This window comes from Zootoca vivipara, chromosome 8 (assembly GCF_965207765.1).
Source record: "Zootoca vivipara chromosome 8, rZooViv2.hap1.1, whole genome shotgun sequence".
NCBI lineage: Eukaryota > Metazoa > Chordata > Lepidosauria > Squamata > Lacertidae > Zootoca > Zootoca vivipara.
In genome coordinates this window covers 74,582,401-74,603,418 of record NC_142591.1, presented here as the reverse complement: position 1 = coordinate 74,603,418, position 21,018 = coordinate 74,582,401, and the positions used below count along the sequence as shown (strand labels likewise).

Sequence of the window (21,018 nt, the reverse complement as noted above, 5' to 3'; positions counted from 1 at the left end):
GCTGCTACTCAGCATTCAAGAGCAGGCACACTATGCTGTATTTAAAGCTACTTAGCAGCGTGAGGAAGATTTTGCACTTTTTTAAAAAAGAGAGAGAGAGACAAGGGGAAAAGCTTACCAAAAACATTAAAGCCTTTGTTTTACTGAGTTACAACAAACAAGCAAAAAGTTAGAAAAGTGTTTTGTTTTAATTCAAACTCCCTAGCAATTAGATTTGTGCAGCGTATGGTGGGATGGGAAACGGATCCGTCTCTCCAAACCAAAGCAACTTCACCATTTGACCTGTGCCCATATGACAGTTCGTCCACTCTCTCAGCAGTTATTTGGAGAACAAAAGTGCATTCTGAGGACCTAGAAACAAATGAAAGATGTAGTGGCTGAGGCTTCAAGAAACCATGTTGTGTACTAGAGCATCTAAGGCTGACAAAAATAAGTCTCTGTCTTTGCACCGAACAAAGAATTGTGAGCAAGTTCAGTTATCAAGAAGCTTAAGCCCTCCATTGTAAAGTCTTTTTTTTTTTAGGATTGTACTACATGTAGTAGAAAAAGGTGCTTGGAACAAGCAAAGGCGTACTGCCAACAACTCTGGAGCTCCATAATCCAGATGTTTTGGCAAACGGTGAAATGCAGGATGTGTTAAAGAGATCGGCTGTCCCTCCAAGACAAAAGTTTTTGCTGCTTTTTCCTGCATGCAGAGGAACAAAAGGAAACCAACTGCAAATAAAAGGCTCTTGGGAAAGTCACAACGAGCAGCTAGCCCTAGACTGAACAGGTAAAAATGTGTTGAGATGGGTAAACTCTCACTGCGAAAATAGAAACACATCTTTAGAAACATGTGCAGCAGGCCAAAAAGGTTTCCAAGTCATCCTGGATGTAGATGCAGCGGTAACTAATTTTCAAGAAAACCAATAAGCCAAATTGCGATCTCGAGATGGTAATGAGAATGCACAGCATATGCACCAGCCAGGAAAGGCAGCAAGACGTCTCCACGTTGTAAATGGGAAGTTACAATGGGAGGCAAGCAAGTTGGACGCTGTGGGAAAAAAACCTATGTACAAGGGCCCTTGTTGGAAAAGTCCCCTGGTGGAAATTTGGCACCGTGAGATCTGTAGTGACGCTCCACAGGACTGTCCTTTCTCCACCACAACTGTACCCACGTGCCTTGAACCGGGAGGGAAAACCCGTTGGATTTTCCTGCTTCTGAAGATCCCGCTTGCTCCCAGGGTCAGTGACGCCGTACTCCCCAAAAGTGGAAAGATAGGTCTAGAAAGCTGAAAGATATGCCTATGACAAATAAACAAATGGAGTGCACAGAATACGGTTATTATTTCGCAAAACAGAACATAGCTTTTGTTTTAATTCAGCAACAACCCTCCTTTGTGCTTTTTGGCTGTGGGGCAATAACTCAGGTGTATGAAATTCAATGGGTCTTCTTACTTGGAGTGAAACAAATACAGCTATGTGTGTAGGGGAAGGCTTTGGAGTGGCTGGATTCATTCATTCATTTAGAAATACCCATAAATATTATGTTTGCAGGGGAGGGAGTATGCCAGCCCTGGAAGTGACGTACTTAATTTTCCCTTGCACCAAGACCAGTGGTAAGGATTTTTAAAAAAGCAAACAAACAAGGGCTGCAGCCCATAAAAAGCTTCCATAAAAAGAAGTCGCCCCAGCTCATCTTAGAATCATAGAGTTGGAAGAGACCACAAGGGCCATCCAGTCCAACCCCCTGCCAAGCAGGAAACACAATCAAAGCAATCTTGACATATGCCTGTCAAGCCTCTGCTTAAAGACCTCCAAAGAAGGGGACTCCACCACACTCCTTGGTAGCAAATTCCACTGCTGAACAGCTCTTACTGTCAGGAAGTTCTTCCTAATGTTTAGGTGGAATCTTCTTTCTTGTAGTTTGAATCCATTGCTCCGTGTCCGCTTCTCTGGAGCAGCAGAAAACAACCTTTCTTCCTCCTCTTCATTCTCCCTTACTTGGTCGCTCTGCCTGTCTGCAAACCTACACACACTTACCTGGGAATTAAATAAATCCCTGTTGAACTCAGTGAGGCTTATTTCTGAGCAACCTTGCAGAGGAGTGTACTTGTAAGAGACAGCATCTCTTCTCACCCCCAATAAGTTATCTGGATGCCAAATGCTTGCCAAAGGATAGGCCTGCGCAACACACCTGGCGTATTGCATGTGATCTGCACCCGTCCCCTCTCATTCCCTGCATTCTGCGCTTGCCTTATTAAACCATACGGTGCTCACCTGGACACAGAAAACTCCCGATTTTACTAACGAAAAAAGTAAGGAGAATGCTGAAGCTAACCAAATTAATTTTTCAGATTTCTGTCTGGTACTAAGCAGCCCTTTACAGGGGTCCTGTGTGTGTAGTGCCTGTGGCAAGTGCTTTAAGATACCTTAGAATAAAAAAAGAAATCTTTAGTACCTGACCCCAGCTTACAAACAATACAATATTTTCAATAGCAAACCCGCTGACTTTAAGTGTTACCAATTCTTTGCTGGATGGTGTCCCGAAAGCAAGATGAGACCATGTTAATAAGCATCTCAAAGTTTGTATGTTTTTTCCCACTAGAGGGCCTAAGTTTGCGTTTTCAGCAATGAGTGTTTAAAAAGACACTAAGCCCAGGGACAGATAAATGAAATCAAAATACACACAGAGAACTGGGAGACTCCTTGGATTATGATTAATCAGTGAAGGTGGTTCTGAAAAGCATGCAGAGGCTGCTGTTTCCTAAGCATATAAAACAGGTCAATATTTTCCTCTATTCCAATCTAGAGCCAGATACATGCGCCGTTCGAAATTTGCCAGGTGTGTTGACGTCACGTGCATGAGCATCACGTCTCCCTAAGTTGGACAGAAGCTTCCTGGGCTTTGGGAAAGAGGTGCCAGGCCTCTGAGAAGATGCTGGCCTCCTGCCTACTTCCCAAAGCAGGGCAGGCTTTGGGGAGGTGGCAGAAGGGCTCTTGGACCCCGTTGACGCATCACACAGAAGCTTCCCAGGCTTTGGGAAGGAGGTGCCAAGCTTTAATATTTTAATACTCTAATTTACCAGGAACATTTTGGGGACGAGCCTAGTTCCCCTAGTCCGGGCTTCCTCAAACTCGGCCCTCCAGATGTTTTTGGGCTACAACTCCCATGATCCCTAGCTAGCAGGACCAGTGTTCAGGGATGATGGGAATTGTAGTCTCAAAACATCTGGAGGGCCGAGTTTGAGGAAGCCTGGCCTAGTCCACTGACTGCACACCCACCACTGTCTACAAGTGTGTTGATGTTCCTCCAACACTTCAGAGCAGATTTGGGAACTGTGGGGGGGTGGGGAGGAGGAAGTCCTGCTGCACAAGTGGAAGTTGCTATAGCTGGACGCAACCCTAGAATTAGAACGCTGAGCCAAGGAGGACCACGGCCAGCGTTAGGTCAACAAACAATCCCCATCGTTACCTGTCTTAGGTGTGAGAGGTATCGCCAGGTATACTTTCAGAATCAAAACCTGCTTTGCTTCCAGGCGCTGCTTGACCCCAGCTGTCCATACAGTCCGAAGCGTCATCATCATCGTCGATGGTGACTTCCACCCAACTCACATTTCCCTTGTTCTCGTTATTGCCTTGACTACCCCGGTCACTGCATTCAGATTTCTCCATGCCCTCTATGTCCTGCTTATCCAGCTTCTGATGCTCTTGACTGGGTTGCTGAACCCCCTCGCTACTGCTACTTGCCGTCTCGGGGGCTGCTGGTCCTTTTGCCTCATCATATCCGTCAACAGCATACTGCTGCTGGTATTGGTCCAGCCATTTTAGCGTCCCGGTTCGTAGGCAGCTCCTGTTCTCTTTGAACCAACGCACTATTTCAGTCCTCGTGAGCCCCGTCTGAGCCGCCAACTCGTCATACTCCTGCGGAGTTGGCCACTGCGTCCTCGCAAACGTGCTCTTCAGCAAGTGCGCCTGCTCTTGGCTACTTGGGGCAAATGCTGTCGAGCACCTGGACAAAGAGGTCGGTGCCTGGGAGATGTCGAACTGCTCTGTTGGACCAATGGCACCGTTGGAAGCCCCTTCCTCCTTATTCTTTATGCTCGGCCCCATAGAGTCCAAGACGGCTTGTTCCATATTATCCCTGAGCTTCCTGCGCTCGGAGAACCAGGCCTCAACCTCCCGTCCAGTCATGCAGGCTTCGTTCCGGAGCCTTTCCAACTCGCTTTGGGTTGGGAAAGAACTCTTGATAAAGCTTTCTTCAAGGATCCCCAGCTGTTCTCTGGATTTTCCTTTGAACTTCTGGAAAGTGAAGTCTGGGTATGGATTATAGTTCCGCCCCTGCCTTGCAGCCACCAGAGCAACCTGGTCCTTGGCTAGTGACTCGCTCGTGATGTGGACAATCCCTCGCTGGCTCCGGTAGCGGTGGTCGCTGAACCACTTCTTGATCTCGCTTCGGGAGAGGCCCGTGACTTCTATCAGCCTGTACACTTCCGCGTTATCTGGGAACTGGCTGACAATAAAGCTCGCCTTCAGGGCTGCTATTTGCTCCTTGGTCTTCTTGCGGTCATTTGCCAGCAGCGCAGGAGACAAGGGCACTGCAGTCGTGCTCGTCGGAGCAGCAGGGGCGATTTGTTTGGACAAGACCTCCGCGGCGACAATGTGCGGCCGTTTGACTTCCGGGACAGCCGCCTGGGCCTGCATGCTCCGTTTCTGCCCTTGGTTGGCCGCCACGGCAAGGGCAATGGGGGAAACATGGGACCCGTTTGAGACTTGTGTCAAAACCAGGCCGGTCTGGCTAAGTATCTGGCAAGGCACAGCCGTCTGGATCATTGGCTGCGGCATTTTTGCAGCGGCGACGTGAGCGGGCAGAACGGCAATGGTCTGGGCTGCTGGCTGGATAGTGCCGTTGAACATCTTCTTCCTCGCCTCCTCCACCTCTTCCGGAGACCAGCTGATGCCGTGCTTCAGACGCTGGGTGGCAAACCAAATCCGGATCTGCTCCTCGGGGTGCTTGGACGCGGCCGTCAACCACGACAACTCCGCCTGCGTCGGGTACGGAAACTTGTTGAAGGAGCTGATCATGGTTGTGTTGGTGTCCAGTGCGGAATTGTATTTGGTACTGTTCAGCGGCACGGGGACTTTGGGAACCAGGTTGATGTTTGGCGGGAGCTGCACAGAGGGCATCACATGGGCCAGGATATCGTGGAGAAGCTCTGCTCCGTTAATGCATGTGATAGGCTCCGTGGTCTCCGTAACCAGGTGGGGGATCCCATCCAGGTGGTTCTCTAAAGAAACTTTCCTGGCTTCGACTTTAGGCTTCCCAACGTTGATCACTGGGGTGGTCTTGCTTGTACCACTAGCCCCGGCAGGAACCACCTCGATTTCAGGGGTTTCCAGGGCAACTGAGCTGCTCGCCGCCTCAATGGACTGCTCTAGGACAGTCTGGTTGTTGAGCTTGATCAACTTGAGCTTGAAGTTGTTCTCTCCCGGGTGGAGTTTGGCGTTGTGTTCGGACAAGGAATCGTACTTTTTGGTTGTGAAGTTGCATTCGGCGCACACGTACAGGGGGTTGAGGATCACGTTGGGGTGCTGGGTGTCTATGTGCTCTGTGAACTCGTTCAGATTCTGCGTGGAATAGGGGCAGTACTTACATTCGTAGCCTCCGAGGGGTTTCCTGGCCGGGTTGGCCGGGGAGGATTTCCCTTCGATCACCTCACAGTCGTTTTCGCAGCTCTCCTTACCGGCCACCAAACCATTGCTCACGTCCTGTTCTGGAGTGCCGGTCGCTGCCCTTCCCATGCTACAGTCCTTGGGAGCTTCCTGCTCCATGGCCTCAGATGCTCGAACCATACACGGAGTGGTCGATTTCCTTTTGCTAGCCATGGCAGCTGTGCAACTGTCCTTGGCAAGAGCAGCTTCTTCTCCTGGGCAAGATGCTCCCCAAGATGGCTTATTGTGTGATGTTGTCCAGGATGTGTGTCCTAAAGAATTCCAACCATGGCGTTTAGCTTTGGCCACCACACCAATCGGGCTGCATGGCACCTGCAAGACAAGACATGCACCGTTAAAACACATCATCTTAAATACACCCCCCCCACACACACATAAATAACTGTTTTTAGCGTTGTGGCATTTTTGCATTCTACTCAATATTGTTTTTAGTGTCGTGGCAATTTTTGCATGTTACTTGGTATTGATCCAGAGTAGATTCCAACGTATAGTTTTAGCAGAGTAAAAACTTAAACCATGTTGCAGGATTCCCCAAAAATAGACCAGAGGTGATTGATATTTCATCCAGCTGAGCTTTACTGCTACTTGAAGGCAAATTAGCGTCATGATCACAAATGCAATACATTCAGGATTGGCACTGCCCATAAGAAATCCAGTTGCAGCAGACTTAAACTTACAATAACTTATAATAAGTCTAAACCTTAACACTAAGCATGCTATGTACAGTGGTGCCTCGCTTAACGAATGCCCTGCTTAACGAAATTTCCGCTTAACGAAAGGATTTTTCGAGCGGAGGTTGCCTCGCTAGACGAATTCGTTTTATGAAAAAATTCGTCTAGCGAATCGCGGTTTCCCATAGGAATGCATTGAAATTCAATTAATGCGTTCCTATGGGCAAAAAAAAAAAATCAAAAAAAAAATCAATGCATTCCTATGGGATTCGCTAGACGAATTTTTCGTTATAAGAAAAGACCAGTGGAACGAATTAAATTCGTCTAGCGAGGCACCACTGTACAGGACACCACACCAGAAGGAAAATAGATAGAAAGAGAAAGTGAAACCCAGGCTCTTTCTGGCCCTACTTTGATAGTCAGCATGACATTGACAGAAATATATGAGAACCAGTCTAAACCAGCTGTACTCAGTTTATCTGAAGGAATAACCCAAACATCATGAACCTTCTGCTTGTTTCTTTCATACAGAGAAGCTTCCAGAAACTTCCAGAACCCTCTTGAATTAATAAGAATAGGAAAGATCTATACACATCAGATCGATAACTTTCCGTACCAAGAAACGCAAACTGACATTTAGTTCCTATGCAAGTGCATACACATTTAATAAACTGGATTAACTCGATTATTTGCCAGCTCAACTTTTGTTGGAATGGGTGTCAGTAACCTAAAGAAATATATTCTAGTTTGGATACAATATAGAAACAGTGATTTGTTCAAAACTCCTCCCCAAGGAAAGCTGGCCCCCAAACCCTGTGTCATTAAAAACGTTCATTACCAAGGATCAACCATTTATTACAAAGGATCAACCATTCATTGCTTAAACACTGGCTATTTGCTGGAAACGTTTCTCATTTTTGGACACAAAAATGCAAGTGAAGTGCCCACTAGTTATTATGTCAGCATAAGTATTTCAACTTACACATGAGAATCTTTGCTCTCCCCGCTTCCCATGCATGCCCTGGGTCTTCCCCAAATCTACTCCAATCTACAATCCCAAGCATAGTGAGAAATGAATAAATTACCTCCTTGCATGTAAAAAAAAAAATTCCTTCCAGTAGCACCTTAGAGACCAACTAAGTTTGTCATTGGTATGAGCTTTTGTGCCCATGCACACTTCTTCAGATACCCATGCACACGAAAGCTCATACCAATGACAAACTTAGTTGGTCTCTAAGGTGCTACTGGAAGGAATTTTTTATTTTTATTTTAACATGCAAGGAGGTAATTTATTCATTTCTCACTATTGCCGTGCCCGGGGGGTGGGGGTGGGACGACGCTATGTAATGACGCATGCGTCGCTACGTAACGAAGCTGTGCATGCGTACAACGTAGAGGGGGATCACGCCCCCGACTTCAAAACGGAGCCTAAATGGAGCGTCCAGCCTCCAGGTAGAAAGCCTCACTTGGTGCGGCGGGCGGGTGCCACCCTGGAGCTGGAGGGGGGTGACAGTCAGTGCCCCCCGACTCCCGAGGCTCCAGGTAAAAAGCCCGCTCGGTGCTGTGCGGCGCACAGGTTTTTTACCGGGAGGCTGGAGGGGCTCGGCTTTGGAGTTGCAGAGTGGAACCCAGGGCGGATCGCCCCTATCGCCCCCCTTGCTACGCCACTGCGACTATGGCAGACCAACACGGCTACCTACCTGTTTAAATCAAGTTAAACAAACCTACTTTGCGCCTGTTGCCATTCTTAAAATTCTTAAAATTATCTTCCTTACAAAATTCCTACCATGATGTAAGGTTGTCCTGAATTCCTTTATTCTAACATATTCAAATCAAATGAATGAAAAGGGGGTTGTCTCCCTCTCTTGCTCACTGTTAAATAAGCATATTTAGTTAAATGTCTTTTATGCTAGTTAAGTCTATTTACTTAAGTGGTTTTTAATGCTGCTCTTCGGAATCATAGATCCTGCCAAACTGGCTTACAGTAAAATGACTGCAATAGAACAACAAAAACAGAGTTAAAACTCTATACATAATTTAGCCGATTAACTAGACAAGTCAAGCTGATAAGAAAAGCAGCCATCGCCCTCATTTCTGGCACAGAATACCAGCCACTCCAGCTTATCTCAGCCAAATGCCAATTGGAAAGGAAACGTATTTCGGGCTTGTCTTAAAGGAAACAAGGAGAGAGTCAAACACAGCTCTGGGGGAAGGGAATTCTACTCTTTGCCCCCTACCGAAAATGTCTGCCTGGACACATGGTTATCTCACATTAGAAGCATCAATCTGACCAGAGGTGTCTTTCCCATAGAGCATAGTGGTGCGTTGCACCACAGCGCTGCCCTCTCAGGGGCGCCCCAGCGAGTGGGGGAGCTGCGTGGCTTTGCCGGCAGCCTCCCCTTTCCTTGCACGCCCGAGCGTGCAGCTTGCCTCCCTAGCCTCTTGTGCATGGCAGGAACGCGAGAGGGGAGCCTCGAAGAGGCGTGTGGGAACGGTTTCGACGGGGAAGCTGGAGCCTCGCCCAGCAGCTCCCTGTCAAAGCTCTCCACCAGCAAGCGAGGACCCCGCCTCTCCCTTTTCAGTGCCGTGGCTTCCCGGCAGGCAGAAGGGAATTCCAAAGCATTTGCAAAGACTCTTCTCCTCCTCACCCAGGAGCAGAAAGAGCTGCTTTGGCTGCTGCCCCTGTGACTCAATCCATGCTCTTTTCTGGAGACCAAGCTGAACTCTGACTGAAAGAATTATTTCATGGGGTCTGCCCAAGGCGTTTGGCTCTCCCCTCCCCAAAGACCCGTCCTTTAATTCTCCCTTTAAGTAGCGTTGCGAAATGCAGCGGGCTGCATGTGCACACTCCATACGCTGTGTGTGTAGTCATGGACGAGGACAATCTGCTACTGTCCCGCCGCACCCACCCACTCACTTCAAGGGGATCAGGGAAGCATGCGTGGGCGGGAGGAGCCACACTATTTCTGCCCCAGCTCAGCTTTCCAACCATCACCCTCCTCTCCTCTCCGTTGGTGGGTTAAATGCCCTCTCCTTCCTGCTTCCCCCCCCCCTCTCTCTCTGTAGTGAAATCTTGTGGAATTCCCAAGTTCAGGTCAACAACTCTGGGGAACCTTTCCGAAAAAAGGTCAACAACTTTGGGGTCCGTCCCCCCCTTAAAAAGGTTGACAACTCTGGGAAACATGGGGGGAGGGGCGGTGGCAGAGGGATCTTTGCACCACGGCGCCGGATATGCTCAAGATGGCCCTGAATCTGACAAACTTTTACAAGTGACACATAGTGTTTGTTCCCTACCTTCAAGTAATCAACCCTTCTGCAACTAAACTGCCTGTTTTTGCTGCCCAATAAAAACTTTTTGTGTTTTTACATTATGTTGGAAGCTGCACAGAGTGACTGGGTCAACCCAGTTGGATGGGTGGGGTATAATTAATAAACAATTATTAATATTATTATTATTACCCAGACGGGTATTTTAAATATGTCATTTTATAGTATGTATTTTTAAATCTGCTGATTTTATTTCCAAAATGAAACAGGGTGACTTGTTTTGGTTTCAATTATTTCTGTTAGTAGGCTAAGTTGTTTCAAACATCTGGTTTTGTTGGTACTTTTAATGTAGATTTTATATCAACCACTAAGATGTTTTGATGGTTAACTGGTATATAAAGCCTGTTAAATAAATATAAATGAGTAAAACCAACATTTCCCATACTCTGGACACCCACCCTCCTCCCAATTTGTAACTGAGGAATCTGCAAGCAGCAGTCAATGAATGTACCATCATTTTGACATTTTCTGATAAAACCAAATTCTTAGCCTAACGTGTTGGATCTAAATGGTGATTTGCTTCTTGTAGTATTCTTTACTTTCATTTATCATAGGGATCTAAAAATATTTTTTTTCTTAGGATGCTACCAAAACATATCAAACAGTATCTGCCAGTACCCTGTTTCCCCTTATTTTAAGACGTAGTCATAAAATAAGCCATAGCAGGATTTTTAAGCATTCAAGGAATATAAGCCATACCCCGAAAATAAGACATAGTGATAGGTGCAGAAGCAATGCCGGCCACGGCAGGAGGAGGAAGAGGAAGAGGGGAAAATATAAGACATCCCCTGAAAATAAGCCATAGTGTTGTTGTTTTTTGAGGAAAAATAAATATAAGACTGTGTCTTATTTTCGGAGAACCACGGTATCTTTTATAGTGAGCTGCCTCCAAGGACAGTCCATTGGAGTTTAGCACAGTTGGAAGGTAGTTTTATTTATTTCCACTGTGCAAGGTAGTTAAGGGTTTTAACAACACAGCATGGTCAGCTACTACTTTGAAGTTAGCTGTCAAAAACCAATTAAGCAAATATGATGATCAGACGATGTTTTAAGTAGTTTTCCTCAGCATACTAATCAGCGAGACAGATATGGCTGCTTAAGAGAGAACAAGTCCTTGAGGAAACCCCCAACTCCCAGGAAGAATTCTTTAAGGACGGTCCAGTAATTGCTTTACTTGTGGTTTTTTTTTAGTTTTGTGGAAATGTATTGAGAACTGTAATTGGTCAAAAAGTTTTGCACAGAAGCAGTTTTGGATTAATTAACTGTGCATATTAAAGAAACAAGATGTTTGCTACCTCCCTGGAGGAGCCCGGAGAGCTCAAAATAATTGGGCCACCTACAGAGTTCTCTCTTGCGTTGAGGGCTCCCAAGGAAATCCCCAAAAGGCTTTTCACTGATGGGCGAAGCAATTCCCTGGAATCTGTGTTCGTAAGACTCTTGTGGAAATGCATAAAGCTGTAGATATCCCAGGATCCGTTTCCGGCTTCAGGAACCCGTTGGCCGGCCAATTCTGCACTACAAAGATGTCTGCAAACGTCACATGAAGCCTCGCCAACCTCAGCCCTGCCGTGTGGGAATCCCTTGCAGATGGTAGCAGTGCCTGGAAACCGACAGTGATGGAGACCACTGGCCATGCCACCTACAGAGTCCGTCAACATCTTGGAGGTTGGCTGTTCATACAAGGAGACACAAATACGTTTCTCTACAGCTGCCAAGTAACCTGCCTTAGTAGCACCGCAAAACAAAGGGATTTATTTCCCCATTGCTCTCTGCATCCTTTCAGGCCTGGCTGGACTCCTGCTGGCAAGAGGAAGGGATAAACAGCGCCCAAGGTCTTTACGGCCTCCAGAGATGTGCATTTCAAAGGCATCACTAATCTGTCAGTGAATGTGCAACCAACCTCCTCACCACAAACATGTTGCCTGCAAGGCCTGGAGACGAATGTCAAGGTGTCAAGCTTTGGGATATTGCAGTTCACATCTTATTAGGGCAAACATTTATCAAGATGGTAAAAGGTGGCTCTTGCAAGCTGCCCTGAAGGCGCCAGTCGGTTCTGGCAGCAAGGATAAAGGGCCCGTATGCCAAATCTCCAGAAAATCACCTTATGGCTTGGGAGTGGCTGCCACATTTAATTCCAGAGCTCTTTGCAGGGGATGCCAGCGAAGATCAGTGTTCTCTCTCTCTCTCTCTCAGGTGGAAGCATCCTGTTAAGGCATCAAAGCCCGAGAAGGGCAGCTTTGTTGCTTCTCCCGACAACAACACGGTTAGAAAAAGAGCCTTTGCCACAGGAGAGGGCTGCTCTTCCCAGGTTTCAAAGTCAGCCTGCATAATGGGCAAGGAAGGATGCCAGCTTTTTAGCATGAGGCACCACACACCGCCTGCTGCTTGGCTTAACGATTTGTGGAAAAAAGACAAATGGAGGATCTAAGCTCTACCTGACTTTGTGAAGCAGGGCTCTTGTTTTTGGAGAGCATTAACAAGAGCCTGGAGATGAAGCCACCCCATTTGAAATAAAACCACAGGCTGGTTAAAACTGCTACCTGCAGTAGTGCAAGAAGTATATGTAAACCACCCTGTGATCTTCAGATGAAGGGTGGTATACATTTTTTAATAATCAATAATAATAATAATAATAATAATAATAATAATAATAATAGGTGGCGCAGTGGGTTAAACCACTGAGCCTAGGGCTTGCTGATCAGAAGGTCAGCGGTTCGAATCCCTGCGTCGGAGTGAGCTCCCGTTGCTTGGTCCCAGCTCCTGCCAACCTAGCAGTTCGAAAGCACGTCAAAATGCAAGTAGATAAATAGGAACCTCTACAGCGGGAAGGTAAACGGCGTTTCCATGTGCTGCTCTGGTTTGCCAGAAGCGGCTTTGTCATGCTGGCCACATGACCTGGAAGCTGTACAGCGGCTCCCTCGGCCAATAATGCGAGATGAGCGCACAACCCCAGAGTCAGTCACGACTGGACCTAATGGTCAAGGGTCCCTTTACCTTTACTGTGGCTTTTACACAAGCCACACTAGTTAATTATGACCCAGAAGGTACTTGGAGAAGTACCAATGATATATTTATTTATAATTCATTAAATTAAGGCCTGGCTTTCCCAAATAAAGCTCCCTTTATTGGGGAACGGCTGCAGCTCAGTGGTACGGCAGCATTTGCTGTGTACTCAGCAAGTCCCAGGTTCAATCCCGGGCATCTCCAGATAAGAGCTGGAAGAGAAATGATGCCTGAAAGCTGCTGCCCGTCAGGCGGGCCAATAAGCATTATCTGGTGCCATCGCGCGAAGCTCCTTCTGGTGCGCCCCCCAATTTTCCCAGAGTTGTCCACCTTTTTTTAGGGAGGATGGTGCTGCTGGCGGGGCTGGAGGAGGCCGGCAGAGGCTAGAGGGTGGCTCCTCCAGCAGGGAAGAGGCGAAGGCTGAATGTGATGCCTCCCGGCTCAGCTGGCCGCTTTGTGCTGTGGTGGCCACGGCAGACAGAGGCTCCGGGTGCGGTGCTGCTTTGGCGCAGCATGGCAGAGGCGGACGAGGGCGGTGGGCTGATGCCGGGAGGCGCAGCGTCCAGCCTCTGCTTCTTCCCTGGCGCCCTCCTGAACTTGGTGCCCCGGCGCCCCACACCACTAGCCTCTTTGGGTAAGACGCCCCTGGGGCCAATGGTTGTTGGCACCTGCCCGTCTCAAGAAACAATGGGGTCAGAGGCCAATAGTATTATGACTCGGTATAACACAGCTTCCTATCTTCCCAAGGATGCATGGGGACTGCCAGTGATGCACATCTTAAGGAACCTCACAGGTTTATTTTGTGATGGAGATGAAATGGGAGTGGAATACAACAGCAGTCAGGGCACCTTGAGGTGGGGGATACAATTAAGATATATCAATAAATATGGGAGACGCTAAACGCCAGCCTAAGCATACAGTGTCAACAGCATCCGGGAAACAATGAGCAAACTGTTACATACGCTATGTCCCCAGATTGTCAGTTTTTATATTTCTGTGGGTTACTGAATAGACAGGCTCTGATGGATTGAGCTGATGAGACCAACAGTCAAGAAGGTGGTTTTTGCTGTAGAAGGAAGTGAGGGGCAGGTGGGGTTCGTCCACATGGGAAGGCAGCCCATCTAGGAGGAGGAGAACTCTTGACTCTAAACCTCCGCTGCCTTGCGGGGTGTCTTCAGGAGAAGAAAAGGCTAAGGAGTAAAACCTACACAAATCCGGAGTGGAGTCCCTAAAGCGGTTGGATAGCACCTTGCACACCTCCTTCTGGCAACTCCTGCAGCCACACTGGTGCCCACTATCTTGTTCTGCTTTCCTTTGGACCACATCAGTGAGGCTGAAAGGGTTTTTGTTGTCATCTGGGCCTCCATACACACTGCCCAGGCTCGCACCCTTGGTGCTGCTAATGTAGCAACAGGACTCCACCACAAAAAATGGCCACCGCCGGCTTCAAAAGTAGCTTCTACGCGTGACCGGAAGTGCGTCGACGCGACTTCCGGTGTCGGCGGCGGCCATTTTTGGTGCCCATAGATGGGCGAAAACGGGAGACGAAGTGATACGGGGGACCACCGGGAAAAGGTTAAAAACGGAGGTTTCCCGGGGAAAACAGGGTACTTGGCAGCTATGGACTCCACCTCAGAGGCAGACTCCATCGTCTCCCGAGACAGATGGATGCCCATAACAACTGAAAAGGTGCACTCAGAAGCGAGGAATTTGTGGCCTTTTAGATGGCATTGGCCAAAGGTCAGGGATAGTGGGAGCAGCAGTCCAGTAAATTCTGTAGGGCCACAGGTGCCCCACTGCTAGCATAGATGGACACACATCACTTGACAGCTGCAGCGTGACCTGTATGCCTAAGTGAGCCGTAAACGTTCAACAGAACTCTCGCCAAACCTCTCACATCAAAGACGGTGCTCCCTAAAGGAGCTGGTCCAGACATTCAGTGCCGCGTCATGAGCTGATGATTTACCAGCCTTTGAAAATAATATCCAGCCGTACTTCAAAAAGGAATCCAAGGTGGCTCGTGAGTCACCAAGTGAGGAGCCGTCAAGTGATCACGACGACTCACGATGCCTATATTACCTGCCGTATCTGAATTCCACTTGGCAGGAGACACAAGAGGGAGAGGGCTGTAGCTCTCGGTGGGCTTCCCACCTGGATATCTGGTTAATACCCGGGTCTTTGGTCCGGTCCAATAGGGCTATTCTGATGCACGTGCAAATTTCACAGAACGAAATCTCTCTCAATCCTTGGGCTTTTTGAAATGGCAAGGAAAGCCACACCGCTCTCGGTTTCCTCCTTTGCCATTTCCCACTCTGCCGCCACTATTTCACCACTTAACTTCCTTTACAGTGTTACACAGCAAGGGGTAGGGAGGGACCTTGGGGCCTTGTAGACATTGCTGGACTACAACTCCCATCATTCCTGACCACTGGCCATGCTGGGCTGGGGCTGATGGAACCTGGAGTCCAACAGCATTTAGAGGATCACCCTTGCTTTAGGGTGTTGCTCACAGCTCTTCTACTACGTACTTAAGAGTGACTGGCCCATTCAAATCCACCCCCTATGTAAGGCAATGACCATGTGCACACTATTCATTAAGCATTCCCCCCTCCGAATAATCACGGGAACCATAGTTTACCCTTTACAAAGCTCCATTTCCCAACAACCTTAACAAACTACAGTTCCCAGGAACATTCTTTTTGGAGAGGAGGGGAAATGTGCTTGAAATATATGGTGTGTATGCAGCCGATGTTGACTCCTTAAAGCAGGAGTCAGCAAACTTTTTCAGCAGGGGGCCGCTCCACTGTCCCTCAGACCTTGTGGGGGGCCGGACTATTTTTTTGGGGGGGGGAGGTGAACGAATTCCCATGCCCCACAAATAACCCAGAGATTTTAAATAAAAGGACACATTCTACTCACGTAAAAACACGCTGATTCCCGGACCGTCTGCAGTCCGGGATTTAGAAGGCGATTGGGCCGCATCCAGCCCCCGGGCCTTAGTTTGCCTACCCATGCCTTAAAGCTGCACATACTTCAGGTTGTGGCGCAAACAGAGATCGGCAGATATACCACCCACATTTTTGCAATTAAATCTGACAGAAATTCTAACCAGAAGTTGATTATCAAGTTTGCAGCTCCTTGTCACTGTAGATTAGTCTTAAGAAAAACTGGTACACGATTTCCTGAGTTCACTACAAACTTAGTGACACAGTTGTACAATACATAACGAACACAAAAAACAAACATTAAACTTGTATGCTAAGCTCATAAGAAGAGAGTTCATTGATTTTACTTGCCTTTTTTTTAAAAGCTCTTGTCATTAAAGAGCAATAAATTATTTTGGTGCCCAACTCCCTGAACCTTTGTATTCAGATCTAATGTTATTTAGAGCACTTAATGAAAAGAGAAAAATGTCAACTGTAAGACTAAGAGCATAAAAAAATCTAAAAATTTCATTCACTTAATGTATCATCTTTAAGAGAGTGTGTAATAACACTTCAACATTTGTCAGCTGTTTACAAAGCAATAAGAATCTCATTTCTCCCTTTGCTACACCCACATTATTTCAGATGTACTTATTTCAGATGCATATCCAAACATCTTTGTTCCTTGTGGTACAGTGGTACCTCGACATACGAATGCTTCGACTTCCAAAGGTTTCGACTTACAAAGTCGACAACCCCGGAAGTCTTTTCACCACGTGCGCCCCGCACGTGCTTTCTGCGCCTGTGCAGAAGCGCCACATCGTGCTTCGCGCATGCGCAGAACGGGCGCGTCGACATCCAAACACCTCGACTTACGAAGAGCGCCATGAAACGGATTGTCTTCGTAAGTCGAGGTACCACTGTATGTCCCACTATCTGTCTTAATTGCCAGAAAGCTTGCATGATGGGCTTGAGAGCATCCTGATCAAGTTTGCAGACGACACCAAATTAGGAGGGGTGGCTAATACCCCAGAGGACAGGATCACACTTCAAAATGACCGTAACAGATTAGACAACTGGGCCAAAGCAAACAAGATGAATTTTAACAGGGAGAAATGTAAAGTACTACACTTGGGCAAAAAAATTGAAAGGCACAAATACAGGATGGGAGACACCTGGCTTGAGAGCAGTACATGTGAAAAGGATCTAGGAGTCTTGGTAGACCACAAACTTGACATGAGTCAACAGTGTGATGTAGCAGCTAAAAAAGCCAATGCAATTCTAGGCTGCATCAATAGGAGTATAGCATCTAGATCAAGGGAAGTAATAGTACCACTGTATTCTGCTCTGGTCAGACCTCACCTGGAGTACTGTGTCCAGTTCCGGGCACCACAGTTCAAGAAGGATACTGACAAGCTGGAACGTGTCCAGAGGAAGGTAACCAAAATGGTCAAAGGTCTGGAAACGATGCCTTAAGAGGAACAGCTTAGGGAGCTGGGCATGTTTAGCCTGGAGAAGAGAAGGTTAAGGGGTGATATGATACCCATGTTCAAATATATAAAAGGATGTCATATAGAGGAGGGAGAAAGGTTGTTTTCTGCTGCTCCAGAGAAGCGGACATGGGGCAATGGATTCAAAATACAAGAAAGAAGATTCCACCTAAACATTAGGAAGAACTTCCTGACAGTAACAGCTGTTCGACAGTGGAATTTGCTGCCAAGGAGTGTGGTGGAGTCTCCTTCTTTGGAGGTCTTTAAGCAGAGGCTTGACAGGCATATGTCAAGAATGCTTTGATGGTGTTTCCTGCTTGGCAGGAGGTTGGACTGGATGGCCCTTGTGGTCTCTTCCAACTCTATGCTTCTATGAAAGTACACGTAAGTGTAAGAACACTTGTTTAAATCATACCCGTTGGAACAGGTTCAGTCCTTAGACAAAGGGGCTTAATACAGACCCTTATCCCAGAGGTAGGGAATGTTTTTCAGCACTAAGGGCCACATTCCCTTCTGGGCCACATTTTGAGGGACATATGCCAGTGGTGGCTGGGGCCGTGGCAAAAGTAAGACTCAGCAAGGCCTGAATGAAAAGGGGCCTGAATGAACAGGCAAATTCAACTGAAATTCTGAAGGCCTGACCACAATGTTAGAAACTCAGATATATAAGCTAGGAGCCAAATGGCTCCTTAAACTAAGGTTACAGTCGCCAAAACAAAATGACTAGTTGCCATTTGGGAGTAAGACAGCTCTGTTGTTGTTTTGTTGTTTAGTCGTTTAGTCGTGTCCGACTCTTCGTGACCCCATGGACCATAGCACGCCAGGCACTCCTGTCTTGCACTGCCTCCCGCAGTTTGGTCAAACTCATGTTCGTAGCTTCGAGAACACTGTCCAACCATCTTGTCCTCTGTCGTCCCCTTCTCCTAGTGCCCTCAATCTTTCCCAACATCAGGGTCTTTTCCAAGGATTCTTCTCTTCTCATGAGGTGGCCAAAGTATTGGAGCCTCAGCTTCACAATCTGTCCTTCCAGGGAGCACTCAGGGCTGATTTCCTTCAGAATGGATAGGTTTGATCTTCTTGCAGTCCATGGGACTCTCAAGAGTCTCCTCCAGCACCATAATTCAAAAGCATCAATTCTTCGACGATCAGCCTTCTTTATGGTCCAGCTCTCACTTCCATACATCACTACTGGGAAAACCATAGCTTTAACTATACGGACCTTTGTCGGCAAAGTGATGTCTCTGCTTTTTAAGATGCTGTCTAGGTTTGTCATTGCTTTTCTCCCAAGAAGCAGGCGTCTTTTAATTTCGTGACTGCTGTCACCATCTGCAGTGATCAAGGAGCCCAAGAAAGTAAAATCTCTCACTGCCTCCATTTCTTCCCCTTCTATTTGCCAGGAGGTGATGGGACCAGTGGCCATGATCTTGGTTTTTTTGATGTTGAGCTTCAGACCATATTTTGCGCTCTCCTCTTTCACCCTCATTAAAAGGTTCTTTAATTCCTCCTCGCTTTCTGCCATCAAGGTTGTGTCATCTGCATATCTGAGGTTGTTGATATTTCTTCCGGCAATCTTAATTCCGGCTTGGGATTCATCTAGTCCAGCCTTTCGCATGATGAATTCTGCATATAAGTTAAATAAGCAGGGAGACAATATACAACCTTGTCGTACTCCTTTCCCAATTTTGAACCAATCAGTTGTTCCATATCCAGTTCTAACTGTAGCTTCTTGTCCCACATAGAGATTTCTCAGGAGACAGATGAGGTGATCAGGCACTCCCATTTCTTTAAGAACTTGCCATAGTTTGCTGTGGTCGACACAGTCAAAGGCTTTGGCATAGTCAATGAAGCAGAAGTAGACGTTTTTCTGGAACTCTCTAGCTTTCTCCATAATCCAGCGCATGTTTGCTATTTGGTCTCTGGTTCCTCTGCCCTTTCGAAATCCAGCTTGCACTTCTGGGAGTTCTCGGTCCACATACTGCCTAAGCCTGCCTTGTAGAATTTTAAGCATAACCTTGCTAGCGTGTGAAATGAGCGCAATTGTGCGGTAGTTGGAGCATTCTTTGGCACTGCCCTTCTTTGGAATTGGGATGTAGACTGATCTTCTCCAATCCTCTGGCCATTGCTGAGTTTTCCAAACTTGCTGGCATATTGGGTGTAGCACCTTAACAGCATCATCTTTTAAAATTTTAAATAGTTCAGCTGGAATATCATCACTTCCACTGGCCTTGTTATTAGCAATGCTTTCTAAGGCCCATTTGACTTCACTCTCCAAGATGTCTGGCTCAAGGTCAGCAACCACACTACCTGGGGTGTATGAGACCTCCATATCTTTCTGGTATAATTCCTCTGTGTATTCTTGCCACCTCTTCTTGATGTCTTCTGCTTCTGTTAGGTCCTTACCACTTTTGTCCTTGATTATGGTAATCTTTGTACGGAATGTTCCTTTCATATCTCCAATTTTCTTGAACAGATCTCTGGTTTTCCCCATTCTATTGTTTTCCTCTATTTCTTTGCATTGCTCATTTAAGAAGACCCTCTTGTCTCTCCTTGCTGTTTTTTGGAAATCTGCATTCAGTTTCCTGTATCTTTCCCTATCTCCCTTGCATTTTGCTTGCCTCCTCTCCTCCGCTATTTGTAAGGCCTCGTTGGATAGCCATTTTGCTTTCTTGCATTTCCTTTTCCTTGGGATGGTTTTCATTGCTGCCTCCTGTATAATGTTACGAGCCTCCATCCATAGTTCTTCAGGCACTCTGTCCACCAAATCTAAATCCTTAAACCTGTTCCTCACTTCCACTGTGTATTCATAAGGGATTTGATTCAGATTGTATCTTACTGGCCCAGTGGTTTTTCCTACTTTCTTCAGTTTAAGCTGGAATTTTGCTATAAGAAGCTGATGATCTGAGTTACAGTCAGCTCCAGGTCTTGTTTTTGCTGACTGTATAGAGCTTCTCCATCTTTGGCTGCAGAGAATATAATCAATCTGATTTCGATGCTGCCCATTTGGTGATATCCATGTGTAGAGTCGTCTCTTGTGTTGTTGGAAGAGAGTGTTTGTGATGACCAGCTTGTTCTCTTGACAGAACTCTATTAGCCTTTGCCCTGCTTCATTTTGAACTCCAAGGCCAAACTTGCCAGTTGTTCCTTTTATCTCTTGATTCCCTACTTTAGCATTCCAATCCCCTGTAATGAGAAGAACATCCTTCTTTGGTGTCATTTCTAGAAGTTGTTGTAGGTCTTCATAGAATTGGTCAATTTCACTTTCTTCAGCACCGGTAGTTGGTGCATAAACTTGGATTACTGTGATGTTAAAAGGTCTGCCTTGGATTCGTATCGAGATCATTCTGTCATTTTTGAGATTGCATCCCATTACAGCTTTTGCCACTCTTTTGTTGACTATGAGGGCCACTCCATTTCTGCTACAGGATTCTTGCCCACAGTAGTAGATATGATAGTCACCCGAACTGAATTCGCCCATTCCCTTCCATTTTAGTTCACTGATGCCCAGGATGTCGATATTTATTCTTGTCATCTCATTTTTGACCACATCCAGCTTACCTCCACTCATGGTTCTTACATTCCAGGTTCCTATGCAATATTTTTCTTTACAGCATCGGACTTTCCTTTCGCTTCCAGGCATATCCGCAACTGAGCGTCCTTTCGGCTTTGGCCCAGCCGCTTCATCAGCTCTGAATCTACTTGTACTTGTCCTCCGCTCTTCCTCAGTAGCATGTTGGACGCCTTCCGACCTGAGGGGCTCATCTTCCAGCGTCATAACTTTTATATGCCTGTTGTCTTTGTCCATGGAGTTTTCTTGGCAGGGATACTGGAGTGGCTTGCCAGTTCCTTCTCCAGGTGGATCACGTTTAGTCAAAACTCTCCACTATGACCTGT

The 21,018-nt window shown here is 46.8% G+C and overlaps 1 protein-coding gene across 2 annotated transcripts in view; it reads right to left on the bottom strand.

The window, feature by feature from the left end:
* Positions 1-169: 169 nt before the first annotated feature.
* The window catches only part of ZHX2 (zinc fingers and homeoboxes 2), a 54,666-nt gene continuing 33,817 nt past the window's right edge, over positions 170-21,018 (bottom strand). For both annotated transcript variants that reach the window (XM_088676395.1, XM_035124552.3), the window contains exons 2-3: positions 3,455-6,024; positions 170-1,284 (exon numbers count right to left, since the gene is read on the bottom strand). In XM_088676395.1, coding sequence (XP_088532521.1) covers positions 3,460-5,865 — 2,406 coding nt within the window. In that variant the 5' untranslated portion in view covers positions 5,866-6,024 and the 3' untranslated portion in view covers positions 170-1,284; positions 3,455-3,459. The remainder of the gene's footprint in view (positions 1,285-3,454; positions 6,025-21,018) is intronic.